The sequence below is a fragment of the Talpa occidentalis genome, unplaced genomic scaffold, assembly GCF_014898055.3.
Source record: "Talpa occidentalis isolate TD23 unplaced genomic scaffold, MPIMG_talOcc4v2.1 talOcc4.4, whole genome shotgun sequence".
Taxonomy (NCBI): domain Eukaryota; kingdom Metazoa; phylum Chordata; class Mammalia; order Eulipotyphla; family Talpidae; genus Talpa; species Talpa occidentalis.
Genome location: NW_023604295.1, coordinates 1,519,622 through 1,532,039, shown reverse-complemented (window position 1 = coordinate 1,532,039; position 12,418 = coordinate 1,519,622). Strand labels below are relative to the sequence as shown.

Genomic DNA, 12,418 nt, shown 5'->3' with positions numbered 1-12,418 from the left:
AGGGCCTGGCGGGGCCTCAGCCAGCTCCTGCCCAGCCGGACCCGCTCCAAGCCCTGGCCACCTGTCCCCCCGCCCCACCGCAGTCGCGCAGCTCACAGTCCAGTCCCCACGCGGACAGCTGCCGCCTTCCAAGCTTACCTCCTCACGACCCGAGGGGCGAAGGCCCCGTATGGGCTTCCTGAGGGTGAACAGAGGACCCCTGAGGAGCTGGGCCCTCCCCATGGCCCAAGCACCGGGCGCTTCCCTGACCCTACTCAGGCTGGCCCAGGCCCCTCCCCCTGCCACGCCACTGGCCCTCGCCCGCCAGCACCCGCGTGGGCCCCCAGGTCAAGGGTCACTTCCAGGAAGCCTCCCTCATGCCCCCGCGTGTACACTGGCCCTCACACATCTTTGCCCAGGATGCCCACGATGGGACCGCACCCACACTTGAAGTGGTTTTCAATTGTTGCTCCCTTTTATCAATTGTGCGAAAGCAAGCAGCTGGCACTCTGCAGGGGGCCAGCCTGGGGCCACTCAGGGCCTCCAAGGCCCCCTGAGGCCCGAAAAGGGCAGCACCTCATTTTTATGCATTTCACACAACCCTGGGGCCGGGGAAGATGTATTTATTCATGCTGCAAGAGTCAGAGTACAGGGCAGAGATGCGGGGATGAGAGGATTCACCAGAGACAGAGTGGGGAGCAGAGCAGGCAGATCCACTGAAATCCACTGCTGAGGGGAGCAGCGGGGAGACAGGAGGGGTCTGCTGCGCCACGTGGGTAGCTCCCTAGCCGGCCGGGGATCGAACTTGTGCTGCAGAGGCTGAGGGTAGCTTCACAGTGCTGTGCTTAACCCCTGCGCCACCAGGGAGGCCCCAGGAAAAGATATTTTTTAAATCAATTTAGTGCCCCTAAATAAAGAAGAGCCCCTAAACAGAGAGGGGAGCTGGCCAGCACGCACTCTCAGCTCCCTGCAGCCCGGAGTCTGGGGGCGGATGGCCAGGCTGGCCGCAGGATGGACGCGCTGATTCCCAGAATTAACTTGCCTGCAGCAGGACACGGCGCGGCTGGCGGGGACGCAGGTGAGCCGATGCTGACGAGAACTTGGGAGGGTATGAAAGTGGGGTTGTCCATACTCTCAAGATGTTCTTTTTGACAGGTTACCCCCAAAGAGCTTTTGAAAGTCAAATTCAGCTGTTTTTTGGTAGTTTCACTTGATACGTTTTGGCAACTTCCTCCCTCTGAGTCCTCCTGCTCCTTCAGTCTGTGGTGGGGTCTGGTAAAAACCACGCTCCGGGGAGGAAACGCCCCAGCGTGTCCCTGTGCCGCGACCCTACCCCCCTCCCTCCCCAGCCTCTGGGCCCTCCCTCCCTGCCCTTCCGACTCCCCTATCCGGGCCCAGCAGGTCTTAGCTGTTGTGCTTTCCCGCCGTCCCCTGCGAGCATGTCCAGCGTGTGTCCCTCTGTCCCGACTCGCTGGCACACACACTGCAGCTGCTTTCGCGCCAGCCTGGCGTGTCCTCTTCCCGGCACGGCGGCCGTGTCCTCCCGCTCAGTCCCCCCGCGCGGGCACGGGTGGTTTCCGCCCTGGCTGTTGTCCTAGCGCTGCAGTTGGCGCCGCAGGGCACGTCATTTCTGAGCAGCTCCGTGTGCGCTGACCGGGTACCGGGAGTGGGTTGTCGGGTCGCGGTATCTCCGCTGCTGGCTTTCCAGGCGAACCCAGGTCTCCTTCCAAAACAGCTGCACCGCTTGCGTTTTCAGCAGTCGTGGCGCAGGGCTCCACGCTCCCCGGGAGCTGGGACATGTGAGGGGTATAACGGGACACACACATCCTGGCACAGGGCTCGGGGATGGGCTGCTAACTCCTGTGCTTCTTGGGGACATTTGAGTCAAGATTCATATTACTTTAAGATGTCTCTTTTGCCTCACTTTTGTATCTGAGGGGATGCCGTCGTGCCTGGGGGATGCCGTCGTGTCCGGGGAATGTCCGGGGAATGCGGTCGTGCGTGGGGGATGCCGTCGTGTCCGGGGGATGCCGTCATGCGTGGGGGATGCCATCGTGCCTGGGGGATGCCGTCGTGCCCGGGGGATGCCGTCGTGCCCGGGGGATGCCGTCGTGTCCGGGGGATGCCGTCGTGCCTGGGGGATGCCGTCATGCCCGGGGGATGCCGTCGTGCCCGGGGGATGCCGTCGTGTCCGGGGGATGCCGTCGTGTCTGAGGGATGCCATCGTGCCTGGGGGATGCCGTCGTGTCTGAGGGATGCCGTCGTGCCTGGGGGATGCCGTCGTGCCTGGGGGATGCAGTCGTGTCCGGGGGATGCGGTCGTGCCTGGGGGATGCCGTCATGCCCGGGGGATGCCATCGTGTCTGGGGGATGCCGTCATGCCCGGGGGATGCCATCGTGTCTGGGGGATGCTGTCATGTCTGGGGGATGCTGTTGTGTCTGATGCTGGCCGATTTAAGACCTAAACATAATGAAAGCATCAGGTGACCTAATGTCAAGGGAAACACTACTTAGGAAGAGCGGGCAAGCTGTCATGCGTTCTCTGCTTTTTTTAAAATAAAGCTTTATTAAAACACGGCCCTGCCCTGCATGTACATGTTGTGCAGGGCACCTTCAAGCCAGATGGAGAACAGTGACTCTATGTCCCATAGAACCTATAATGCTTACTATCTGGCTTTTTAAGAAAATGTCTGCCTAGCTCTGATTTTTTTTTTTTTAATATACAAGAGCCGGGGTACAGACCAGACGCGCAGGAGGGTGAGAAGATTCACCAGAGACAGAGTGGGGAACAGAACAGGCAGACTGATGAAATCCACTGCTGAGGGGAGCAGCGGGGAGACAGGAGAGGTCTGCTGCGCCATGTGGGTTGTTCCCTGGCTGGCCGGGGATCGAACTTGTGCTGCAGAGGCTGCGGACAGCTTCACAGCGCTGCGTTCAACCACCTATGCACCAGCGAGGCCCCCTCTGATGATGTTATTAAAAGTTGATTTAAAAAAACAAAGATGGAGGGAAGTATGTGTATTTTAGCCCACCCACCAGTGTGCTGTTACAGAAGCGGCTCCACGCTCTCTCCCCTCTTCCGTAATCTGGCCTTGAAGTGACAAACTCAGTTCGCTGATGGCTGGAGATGCTTCCCCGCGAGGTTGGCACATTCTTGCACGTCTTCCGAGGGAGACGGTCGCTGGGCCATGACACAGGCCCTCTGGGAGTTGGAAGGCCTCCAGCCGCCCAACGCAAGGTCCTCTCTCCCCACGCTGTGCCCACAGATAAGCCCCAGCCAAATACCCTCTTATCGGGGGGCCAGCAAGATTCCTGCTAATCCCTGAGTAACGGGATTAGTAATCTCACTTCCTGCAGCCCCAGAATCAAACAAGTCAAACAATTCTCCTCCCAAGGGAAGGTGGGGTGCCGCGCCCCTGACACCGCAGCCCGCCTCCCACAGCTCGGGAGCCCCCTCCCTCCCAGGGCAGCCCGCGTGGCCGTGGCTCTCCCCTGAAGTGATAGGATTTGACCAACTCGGCCCTTTCTTCCCAACTATCTTCTCAAGGATGTTTGTGCAGCAAACACGTGGGGAGGGTGTCTCCCTCTGGAGCAAGGCCAGGCCGGCTCACCACCCCTTCAAGGTTTGAGCCCCTGGAGCGGCCGGGGCTCCTCTCCTGTCACACAGCCCCGGTGTGACACCCCTCAGCCCACAGTGTCACCCAGGGGGCTGCGGGCAAGGGAGCACGCCCACACCCCCGGCTTGCTGTGCTGGGTGACGAGCACTTGCTCGGAACCAGGCACTCACCCTGGGCTGGCGTCCGCAAAGCCGGGCTGTGGGTCAGTTCCTGGCCCTCTGAGGCCTCAACTAGGCCAGATTAAGCGGAGAAAGTCCTTTGCTTCAGAATAGATGTTCTGTGTTAGGTTCACGCGGCCTCACTGTACCAAACATGCATATAAGCATGTGGAATCTTGCCTAATTTTACCTGCCAGCCCCAAAATGCCCCACTCGGGGCAACATTAAGAGCCGAGAAGAGCAGTTGGAGACAGCTGTAAAGTGGCACCATCGATCCCTCACCATGAATGTAACCTGTGCTCAGAGCTTTAGGGGGGATGGCTCCCGGCAGCCGCTGACCCCGCATGGGCGGCGCTGCTGGACTGTCTGTCCACTGGGGGTGTCTCTTCCCTCTCAGCTCAGGCGTCCTGGCTCTCACCACTATTTCCGCTAGCTGCCCTTCCCACTCCCACAGACAGGCCAGTTTTGTTTTGTTTTTTTAAAGATTTATTCATTTATTTATTTATACAAGAACCAGGGCACAGGCCAGAGGTGCCGGAGGGTGAGAGGATTCCCCAGAGACAGAGCGGGGAGCAGAACAGGCAGATCTACTGAAATACACTGCTGAGGGGAGCAGCGGGCGCGACAGGAGAGGTCTGCCGTGCCCTGTGGGACCCTCGCTGGCCAGCCGGGATGGACCCGGCGCTGCAGAGGCTGTGGGCAGCTCCACAGCGCAACGCTCACTGCCTGAGCCACCAGGGGAGGCCCGACAGGCCAGTTTTCTTAAGCTAACAATATCCTTCTCCATGAACCTACAAACAGGCTCTTAAGTCACAAGTTGGCTTCAAGATTTGGTTCCCAGTCTGGTCCTTAGTGCAGTGATTTCTGAGCAGAGCCCTTTGTTGCGTGGGGAAGGATCGAGAACTACCAGCTGCAGCCCAGAAGCCCGGGGCTCCCATCCAAGTGCTAGAGCCACAGACTTGATTAAATCCAAGGACAGGCAGGAGCGAGGTGGGCCAGCCCGGGCGCGGTGGGAGGACCACTCCCCGGGTGGGGCCCCATGCCCCGCTCCACCTGGGCCTTCGGGCTGTGCCTGGTGGCGAGGCCAGAACTGCGGTTTGAGCTGGGGCCAGGGGGAGGGCGTCGGGCAGCACACGCCTTCCTGGGGAGGCAGGTGAGAACCAGGCCACGCTGAGGCCCCGTGACCCGCAGGCTGGTGCAGTCAGACGGGGCTTCACACAGCCTGGTGGGGCCATCGCGGGGGTCCCGGGGCCGGCTCAGGGCAGGGGGTTTCAGCCGGAGATGTGCGGTCCGCCCCTCACGGCTCGCCTGGCCAGCGCACAGCTCTGGTGCCACCGCAGCTTCTCCACCCGTTTCATCCCGGGCCACCGCCCATCAGCGCGTCACTCCCACCACCATGTCTCACGGGCCCCGAGGTGGCCACATCCCCCCAACACGCTTCCAGGCTCACAGGTCCCTGCTGTTCTGCTACCGTCTGCAACAGCGCAAGCCGCCCCCGCCACTACCCCCAGATGCCCCCGGACACCCCCAGGCTGACGCCCCCAGCTCCCAGCCAGACCCAGGCTATAGGCCCCCACTACCAACCCCACCCCTGCCGCCTACCCCCCGCCGCCAGGCTGCCCTTGGCCGCTTGCAGTCAGGCACCACCTGGCCCATGTCCACAGGCCAAAGCCCCAGCTCCCAGCTCCTCGGCCAGGGGCCTAGTTTGGGGTTGAGCCGTAAACAGGTAGCTGAGCTCAAACAGGGTTGTAGTTGGGGCCAGTCCATCCTGACTGGGGTCCTGAGGAGAGGTAAGGACACAGGCCCGCCCAGCGCCCGCCCCGTGAGGACACTGGAGACACCACCCAGGAGAAAGGCTTTGGGAGCTAACACGCCTGGGCCCTGGCCTCAGCCTCCAGGACCGTGGGACAGCGCGTCTGCCGGGAGGCCACAGCCCAGCACTTTGCTGTGGCAGCCGGAGCAGATGGAGGCACCAGCGCGGGCTGAGGAAGAGGGGCAGTGCTGCGTGACCACAGGGTATCCCTGGAAGCCAGGGCAGCAGCCCCGCCACCTCGAGGACTGCCCCTGTGCCCTTCTCACACCACCTGCCCCTCAGGCCACCACCTCGGCCCCCCGGATGCATGCAGAGTCTGCGCCCACACTGCGAGTCTACAGCAGACCCGACACCCAGGAGAGACTTCCTGAGCCTCTGTCTGAGGAGCTTCAAGGACATGGAAATTTCCAGAAGGTCTCCTGAACTGGGACCTTCCTGGCAGCTCTGCCAGTGCCTGGCACTAAATGGGCCAGACCAGCATTCAGCCACACCTCGGTGGAGCACAGAGGACGTGAGCTGGTGCACAGCCCCACACACCGTCCTGACGTAGGAGCCGTTTCCAGACGCTCCGAGACGCCCGCGCGGTGTGCACAAGGTTACAGGACGCCTATGCCACCGCCCAGAAGTTCAGTGTTTTCAAGGCTCCTTGAGCTGACCTCTGACATCTTGTCCTCACCTGGTTTCCTCAAGACAGGGGAACGGAGGGGCTTGGCTCTTTGAGAGCTGCGTGTGCATATGTGCCCCTGCGTGTGCATTCGTGTGCGTGCACGAGAAACCCCCGAGCCCTTCCGTAGGACCCGGCTTACCCAGGCCCTTGTCTGCATGGCCGTCCTGGCCCCACGCCCTCCCAGACGCCTCAGGGACTCCTGGCTGCAGCAGCGTCCACTGCACCCTGAAGTCCTTCCCGGCCGCCCTGGCACACCGAGTCGTGACTTAGGGACGCCTGCGGTCCGGAGTGGTAGCGCGGGGTCCTGAGCGGCCGGCCCCCTGCCGGGCAGCAGGCTCATGGCCACGTGGCTGGGAGGACGGGAGTGGGGTGGGGGGAGCTGCAGGTGAGGCTGGGGCGGGTTGTAATGCCAGCCGACACCCCTGGGCTGCGGGAGCATCTGGGCGTCCAGCTTACTCCCCTCTCCCCACTCTGTCAGGAGGCTGCAGGCTCCCTGCCCCGCCCCCTCGGCCCCACTGTGTCAGGCTCCCTGCCCTGCCCCCTCGGCCCCATTCTATGTCGCAAGTGTGACCTCTGCCCCCCACCCCAGCACTCAGGGCTCACACTGCCTCCCAACGCAGTGTTGGGTGCCCTCGATCTGCTGGGGGTGTTCTGGGGCAGCCCAAAGAGGGGCGCGGGGCGGGGCCTCCAGCACTGCCAAACACTTCTCAGCGCCACGTGTGCCGAGGGCCTGAGGCTGAAGGGCAGGACCGCCACGAAAGAAGCTGGGTGACGCCAGGAGTGGGAGAGGGGAGCAGCCTCCCTTCCCTGAACAGACCAAGGGCCAGCCTGGAGGACTGCCCTGAGGACTCTTACCTCCAGCAAGAGCTCGCCCTGCCCGTGGTGGCTGGGCATGGGCTTGCTGCTCTGGGTACAGGAATGCTGTGTGTCTTGGCAATGTGTTGTCAAGGAACAGAAATCTACTTCACAGTGATTTTATCCAAAAAGGCATTTGGGTTTATTTAATTCAAAATCTGGAGGCGGGTGATGCTGGGGCCAAATCCGCAACTGTGGGATGCCAAGCCTGAAGTTCTTGGGCACTGCCTCATGATCACAGAATGGCTGCCTAGGGCACCGTATCACACCCTCCTTCCACAAGTCATGGGCAGACTGCAGGGACAGACCAGGCCACCAGGCTTATTTTACCAAGAAGGAAAAGTCTTTCTCCAGAGCCTCCAGGGAGATGCCTCCTCCCGCCTGTGGGCCAGAGCGGGTGGCATGGCCATCTCCAGCTGCAGGGCAGGCTGGGAAAGCAAGTTGCCCTCCCCCCTCCCCATTCTTTATGAGTAGAAGTTCAGGGGAGAAAGAAGGGTGGTCATGGATGGTGGGTGCCCTAAAAACAGACCTGCTACAGATGCCACATGGGAACCCACCTCTCTGGGGGCAGGGAGGAGGCACAGGGCACCAGCCAGCTGGACTCCCAAGAACCTCCAGCCCCACCACAGGTGGACAGGAAGCCAAAGGACACAGCTCACCCCCTCACAGCCGGGGTGTTGAGGGGAGGCCCCCATCAACCCAGCTAGGGACACAGCAGCAAAGGGGGTAAGCTGAGCAACTGCCCCCCAGGGAGCATTGCTACATGAGTTGCAGGAGTCACCAGGACAGGCTGCCTCTTAGAGGGGACGGGACCACGAGGGTGTGTGCCCCTCTGACTCAGCCGTGTATCTCAGGGTGCTGGGTGGCGGCCCGCACCCGCGTGTTCCTGACCCTGCAGGATCCCTGATGGGGAGCAGGCCTGACGGTCTGGAGGGGGCGCCCGCCCCTCATCGTCACTGCGAGGGTGGGGGGTTGGGGGCATTTGCCTAGTTCTGCCCTGTCCTGGGACTCTGCTAGTCCCCAAGAGTAGCAGCCACCCTGTGGCCTCCCTGTCCCTCCTACCCAGCCTCGGTCGGTGACAAGACCGAGGGGAGCCACTGAGACCTCCCATCCCTCCCCTCCGTTCTAGTTTGGGGTTCAGAGCGGGGGGGAGGGCGCGGTGGGGGTCCTCGAGCCGGGGCTTCTCCACAGTCTCACATTTCCGCCCTTTCAGACGCTGCGCTTCAGGCTTCACCTCCTAAGGCGGTTCCACGCGGGAAAGTAGAGGACCCCAAGGGTTGTCTTGTTCCGTGGCAGTCGGGGCATCCACGCCACTGGTTAAGGGCCGGTGGAGTGTGGGGGCCCACTCTTGAGGGTGGACGAGGCCGCGGCCCGAGGTGGGCACAGGGACCCCGCAGCCGGCCTGCCGGGACGCACCCCCTGGAGTGCGCTCCGCTGCCCCACCCGCCCCCTGTCTCGGACGTGCCACCCAGGACAGACGCCAGAGGCGAAGCGCCCGCAAGGAAGGAAGCTTGTTTGTGGTTTTGCAAAGAGCTGAAAGCACAGAACATTCATCTCCTTTAATTTTAGGCCAATTTTGAGATCAAGCAATCAGAGCGTCCACGTGGGCCGTGGGGTGCGCCGGGTGGTCCCGGCGTCGGGGCTCCTGGCGTGGGGCCATCTGCTCCGGCGAAGCCCCCTCTAGAAGACGCAGTCCTCTACAAGGCGAGAGTGTGCGGGAGGGTCAGTGAGAGAGGCGGTGCCTCGGCTGCTGGTCATTAGACACTGACCGGGGAGCATCACGGGGCAGTCCTTAGAGTCAACGCGGCTTCCGCCCCTCCCACCCCACACCCCTTCCCCCCGTGCCTGCAGGGTGCTTCCGCCCCTATGGGGTGGAGAAGCCCAGGAACCAAGGTGCAGGAGGCTGCACCCCTTCCTCTCCCCACCCCCACCCCTGAGCCCTGCCTGGCTTGAGCTGCCCCGCTGCCCCGGTCCCCCGGCCATGGTCCAGGGTCAGACGCAGCTGGAATGCGGAGGGCCGTGGCCCAGTCGCCGTCTCGCCGATGCCCAGCCCCAGACTGCCCGGACTTAAAGAGCCCGTGCCCAGGCCCGCAGCGCGCCTACCCTCATCTGGCCCCAACGCCCTGGGGTGGAAGCACCAGGGGAACCCTCGCACGCTGTTGTCGAAGCAGCAGCCTCTGTCTGCACAGTCCTGAGGTGTGACGCCGGGGTAGCCGCAATTTTCTCTTTCCTTGGGCTCCATCTCACACGTCCCTGGAAGGGTGGGGAGCAAGAGGCAAGGGTTAGGGCGGCGCGCGGGCTCCTGGCTGGGTTCCCCACACCAGCAGTCCTTCTCAGTTACTTCTGCAGCTCAGGACAGAGTCGCCCGTCCGCTCCAGGGATGCAGGGTGACAGGATTTGTCAGTTTTGTGCCCACTTGGAAAATCTGGCCTTTACCCACTAGCTTCAATGAACAGTTATTAAACTTATTCACGAATAAATGAATATCAGGGCCTCCCCGGTGGTGCAGGTGGTTGAGCGCCGCACTGTGAAGCTGTCCGCAGCCTCTGCAGCGCCGGTTCGATCCCGGCTGGCTGGCAAGAATCCCACATGGCGCAGCAGACCTCTCCTGTCTCCCCGCTGCTCCCCTCAGCAGTGGATTTCTGTCGTCTGCCTGTTCTGTTCCCTGCTCTGTCTCTGGTGAATCCTCTTGCCCTCCCATGCCTCTGGCCTAGACCCCAAGACCCCAGCTCTTGTATAAAAATAAATAGAGCCTAGAGCTCAAGAAGGCAAGTGCCTTGGATGGAGTGTGATGAGTGGGGCGGGGAGGAGCAGTGGGGCGGGGAGGAGCAGTGGGGAGCCCCCCTCCACCATCTATCTGGGGCTGGGGGCTGGGCAGAGGCACAGGCTCCCTCTGCTCAAGGACAGGGAGGCCCTGTGGACCTGGCCGCCAGCTGGGCTCTCTGAGGCCTGGGGCCAAGGCTCCGTGGTTCTGAACCTGAGTCTGTCTCCACTGCAGATGGAGGCAAGAAGGGGGGGGCAGGACGAAGCAGCAGGAGCTCGGCCATCCAGCAGGGCTGGGAGGAGGGGCAGGAGGGAGGTGGCAGAGGCGGGCGGGCCAGATGAGTGGGGGGGGAGGTCAGTGGGCACAGGCTGGCCTGGACCTGGGCCCCAGACCCTCTGCACGCTGGGCGCTCTAGAAAAAAACAGTCCATCCAGGACCCACTTCTCCCAGCTGGACAGGGCGCCCAGGCTTCCTCAGGGCGGGAGGCGGGCAGGTTATCTGGCAAAATTCCCACGCTGAGCCGGTCCCAAGGCCGCAGCTTGCTTTGAAGAGAAGGTTCTGGGGCTTTGCAGCAAAGATCTGGACCCGTCTCCCACTGTCTGGTGGGCCTGGTGCAGTCTGCCTGCCAGGGCCCGGCCCCACCTAGAGGCATTGTCCACCGGGTCAAGGGGGCAGCGTGTGCGTGAACAGGAGGCTCGCGCAGAGCCCCAGGGGCGGGGCGGGGCTGGGCAGCCCGACCCCTCCCAGCTGCCACTCCTAATCCGGAGCTGACAGTCCCCAGGCCGCTGCGGGAGCCGCTCCTGCCTGCCCGCCTCTGCCCCACACGGGGGCGGAGCGGAGACGGTTTCCACTGGGGGCGTCACTTGGAGTCGGGTCTTCTAGACCCGTTGTCGCAGGATGGTGACCCTGGCTGACCCGCGGCGGGTGGAGCCCCGGCCGTGGGGCAGGAGCAGGCGGGTGGCGTCGGGCCCCTGCGGCCCAGGAGGGGAGCGGGCAGGCCTGGCCAGCCCCTTCAGCCACCGCAGCAGCCGCCTTTTCCATTCGAAGACACACGGCCTTGCCCCAGGCCGTGGGGCCGGCTGGCCCGGGGTCCTGAAAAGGGCCGGAAGACCCACGGAAATCACGCCTTTAACCCCCTTCTCCCACAGTCTCTCAGGAAACTCCCCTTTCGGACATGCGGCAAGTTCCTCCCCATCCCTCCCTTTAAAGCCATGTCTGGCGCAAGTAAGTGGCGTTTCCCCGACACTGACACTCCGTTTCTGGGCTCTCAGGAAGAGCACTGGGCTCCCTGCTGGCAGGGAAGCAGCCACGCCTCCCGCCATCACACTCGCCAGGGACAAGTCTCAGTGGGCTGTGCAGGGGAGGAGCCCGCGGGACCTGCGGGAAGCTTTCGGGCTGCCCGCTCTGGAGTTAGAGCAGGCCGTGGACATCTGTGGGGCCCAGGGGGCAACCCCCAGGGTGGTCTGTCTAGGGCATTTGGAAGAGCGCTTTTTAGCTCCCCCTCAGAGGCAGCTCTTTGAACTGTGATTCTTCAGAGCTGCATAATATTCCAGGACCCACCCCCTCTGCCTGCCAGCCTCTGCCTGGTTTTACCCCCAATACCTCCCGTGAGGCTGTGCCCTGCACCGGGGCAGGGGTGTCTTACCCTCCATGCCCTGGGCCAGGCTGCCAGCGGCCAGCACACAGACCAGGAGCAGGACACAAACCACCTTGGGCTCCATGGCGCCTGCTACCTTCCTCACTCTACTCAGGAAGGACCGAGCAGGGATGACAGCCCGGCCCAGCCCTGGGCTTTATACCACCGGCCCTGTTTGCTCAGAGAAGGTGAGATGACGTTTGCCTAAGGAGGACCCTTAGTCCTCTCCGGCCAGCGGCTCTGTTGCAGGCGCTCCCTGCCTGGACACGCGTGCTGGGCTCCCTGGGCCGGGCGGGGAACAGCCCTCCTTATCCCTAATCCAGGCACTAATCTGCGCCTCCCGCCAGTGTCAACATCACACTCACTGACAGTGATTCACGGCCGGCCGGCAGCCAGCTGGGCTCAGGGTCACTAGTGACTCAGGGGAGGGGAGAGGTGCCCACGGCTCTCAGGACCCTGTAGGGGGATCTCAGCTGCTCCGGACACTCGTCCAGCTGTGCCCGGCCGGAGGGCAGGGGAAGGCCAGCAAGACTCTGCGCGCCCCCTCCTGGAACTGCACCCGGAGGGAACCAGATTCCACAGCCCAGAACTTCTCCCTGATTTTCCCCTTGGGGCGGGGACATTTCCCTGGCAACACATGGGTGCACACAGGCCCTTAGGTCCTTCACCGGGTCTGCGCCCACCCAAAGGGGCTGCCCTGGGGGTGGCATTGACACCGAAACTTGCAGAGGAAAGGGGGGCGTTTTTTACCTATTTATTGAATATTCTTTTCAACTTTCCCTTTCCAGTCACCGTGGAGCCTGTGCAAACGGAGATGTGTGAACAGGAGCAGCTCGGGCAGCCGAGGGGCTCTTCCGCGCGCCCCCTCCCTGGCCCGGGGCTCTCTCTCCCTGCCCGGGACACCGCTGTCAAGACGGCCCTCCGCCAGCT

The 12,418-nt window shown here is 62.9% G+C and overlaps 1 protein-coding gene across 1 annotated transcript; it reads right to left on the bottom strand.

Moving 5' to 3' along the window:
• Window positions 1–8,750: 8,750 nt before the first annotated feature.
• On the bottom strand, window positions 8,751–11,573 carry LOC119256718 (trefoil factor 1-like). Its single transcript, XM_037524479.1, has 3 exons — window positions 11,498–11,573; window positions 9,192–9,341; window positions 8,751–8,785 (listed from the first exon to the last, which is right to left on the bottom strand). Exons 1-3 carry the CDS (start codon window positions 11,571–11,573, stop codon window positions 8,769–8,771), a joined length of 243 nt encoding a protein of 80 aa, XP_037380376.1. The 3' UTR covers window positions 8,751–8,768.
• Window positions 11,574–12,418: the final 845 nt, after the last annotated feature.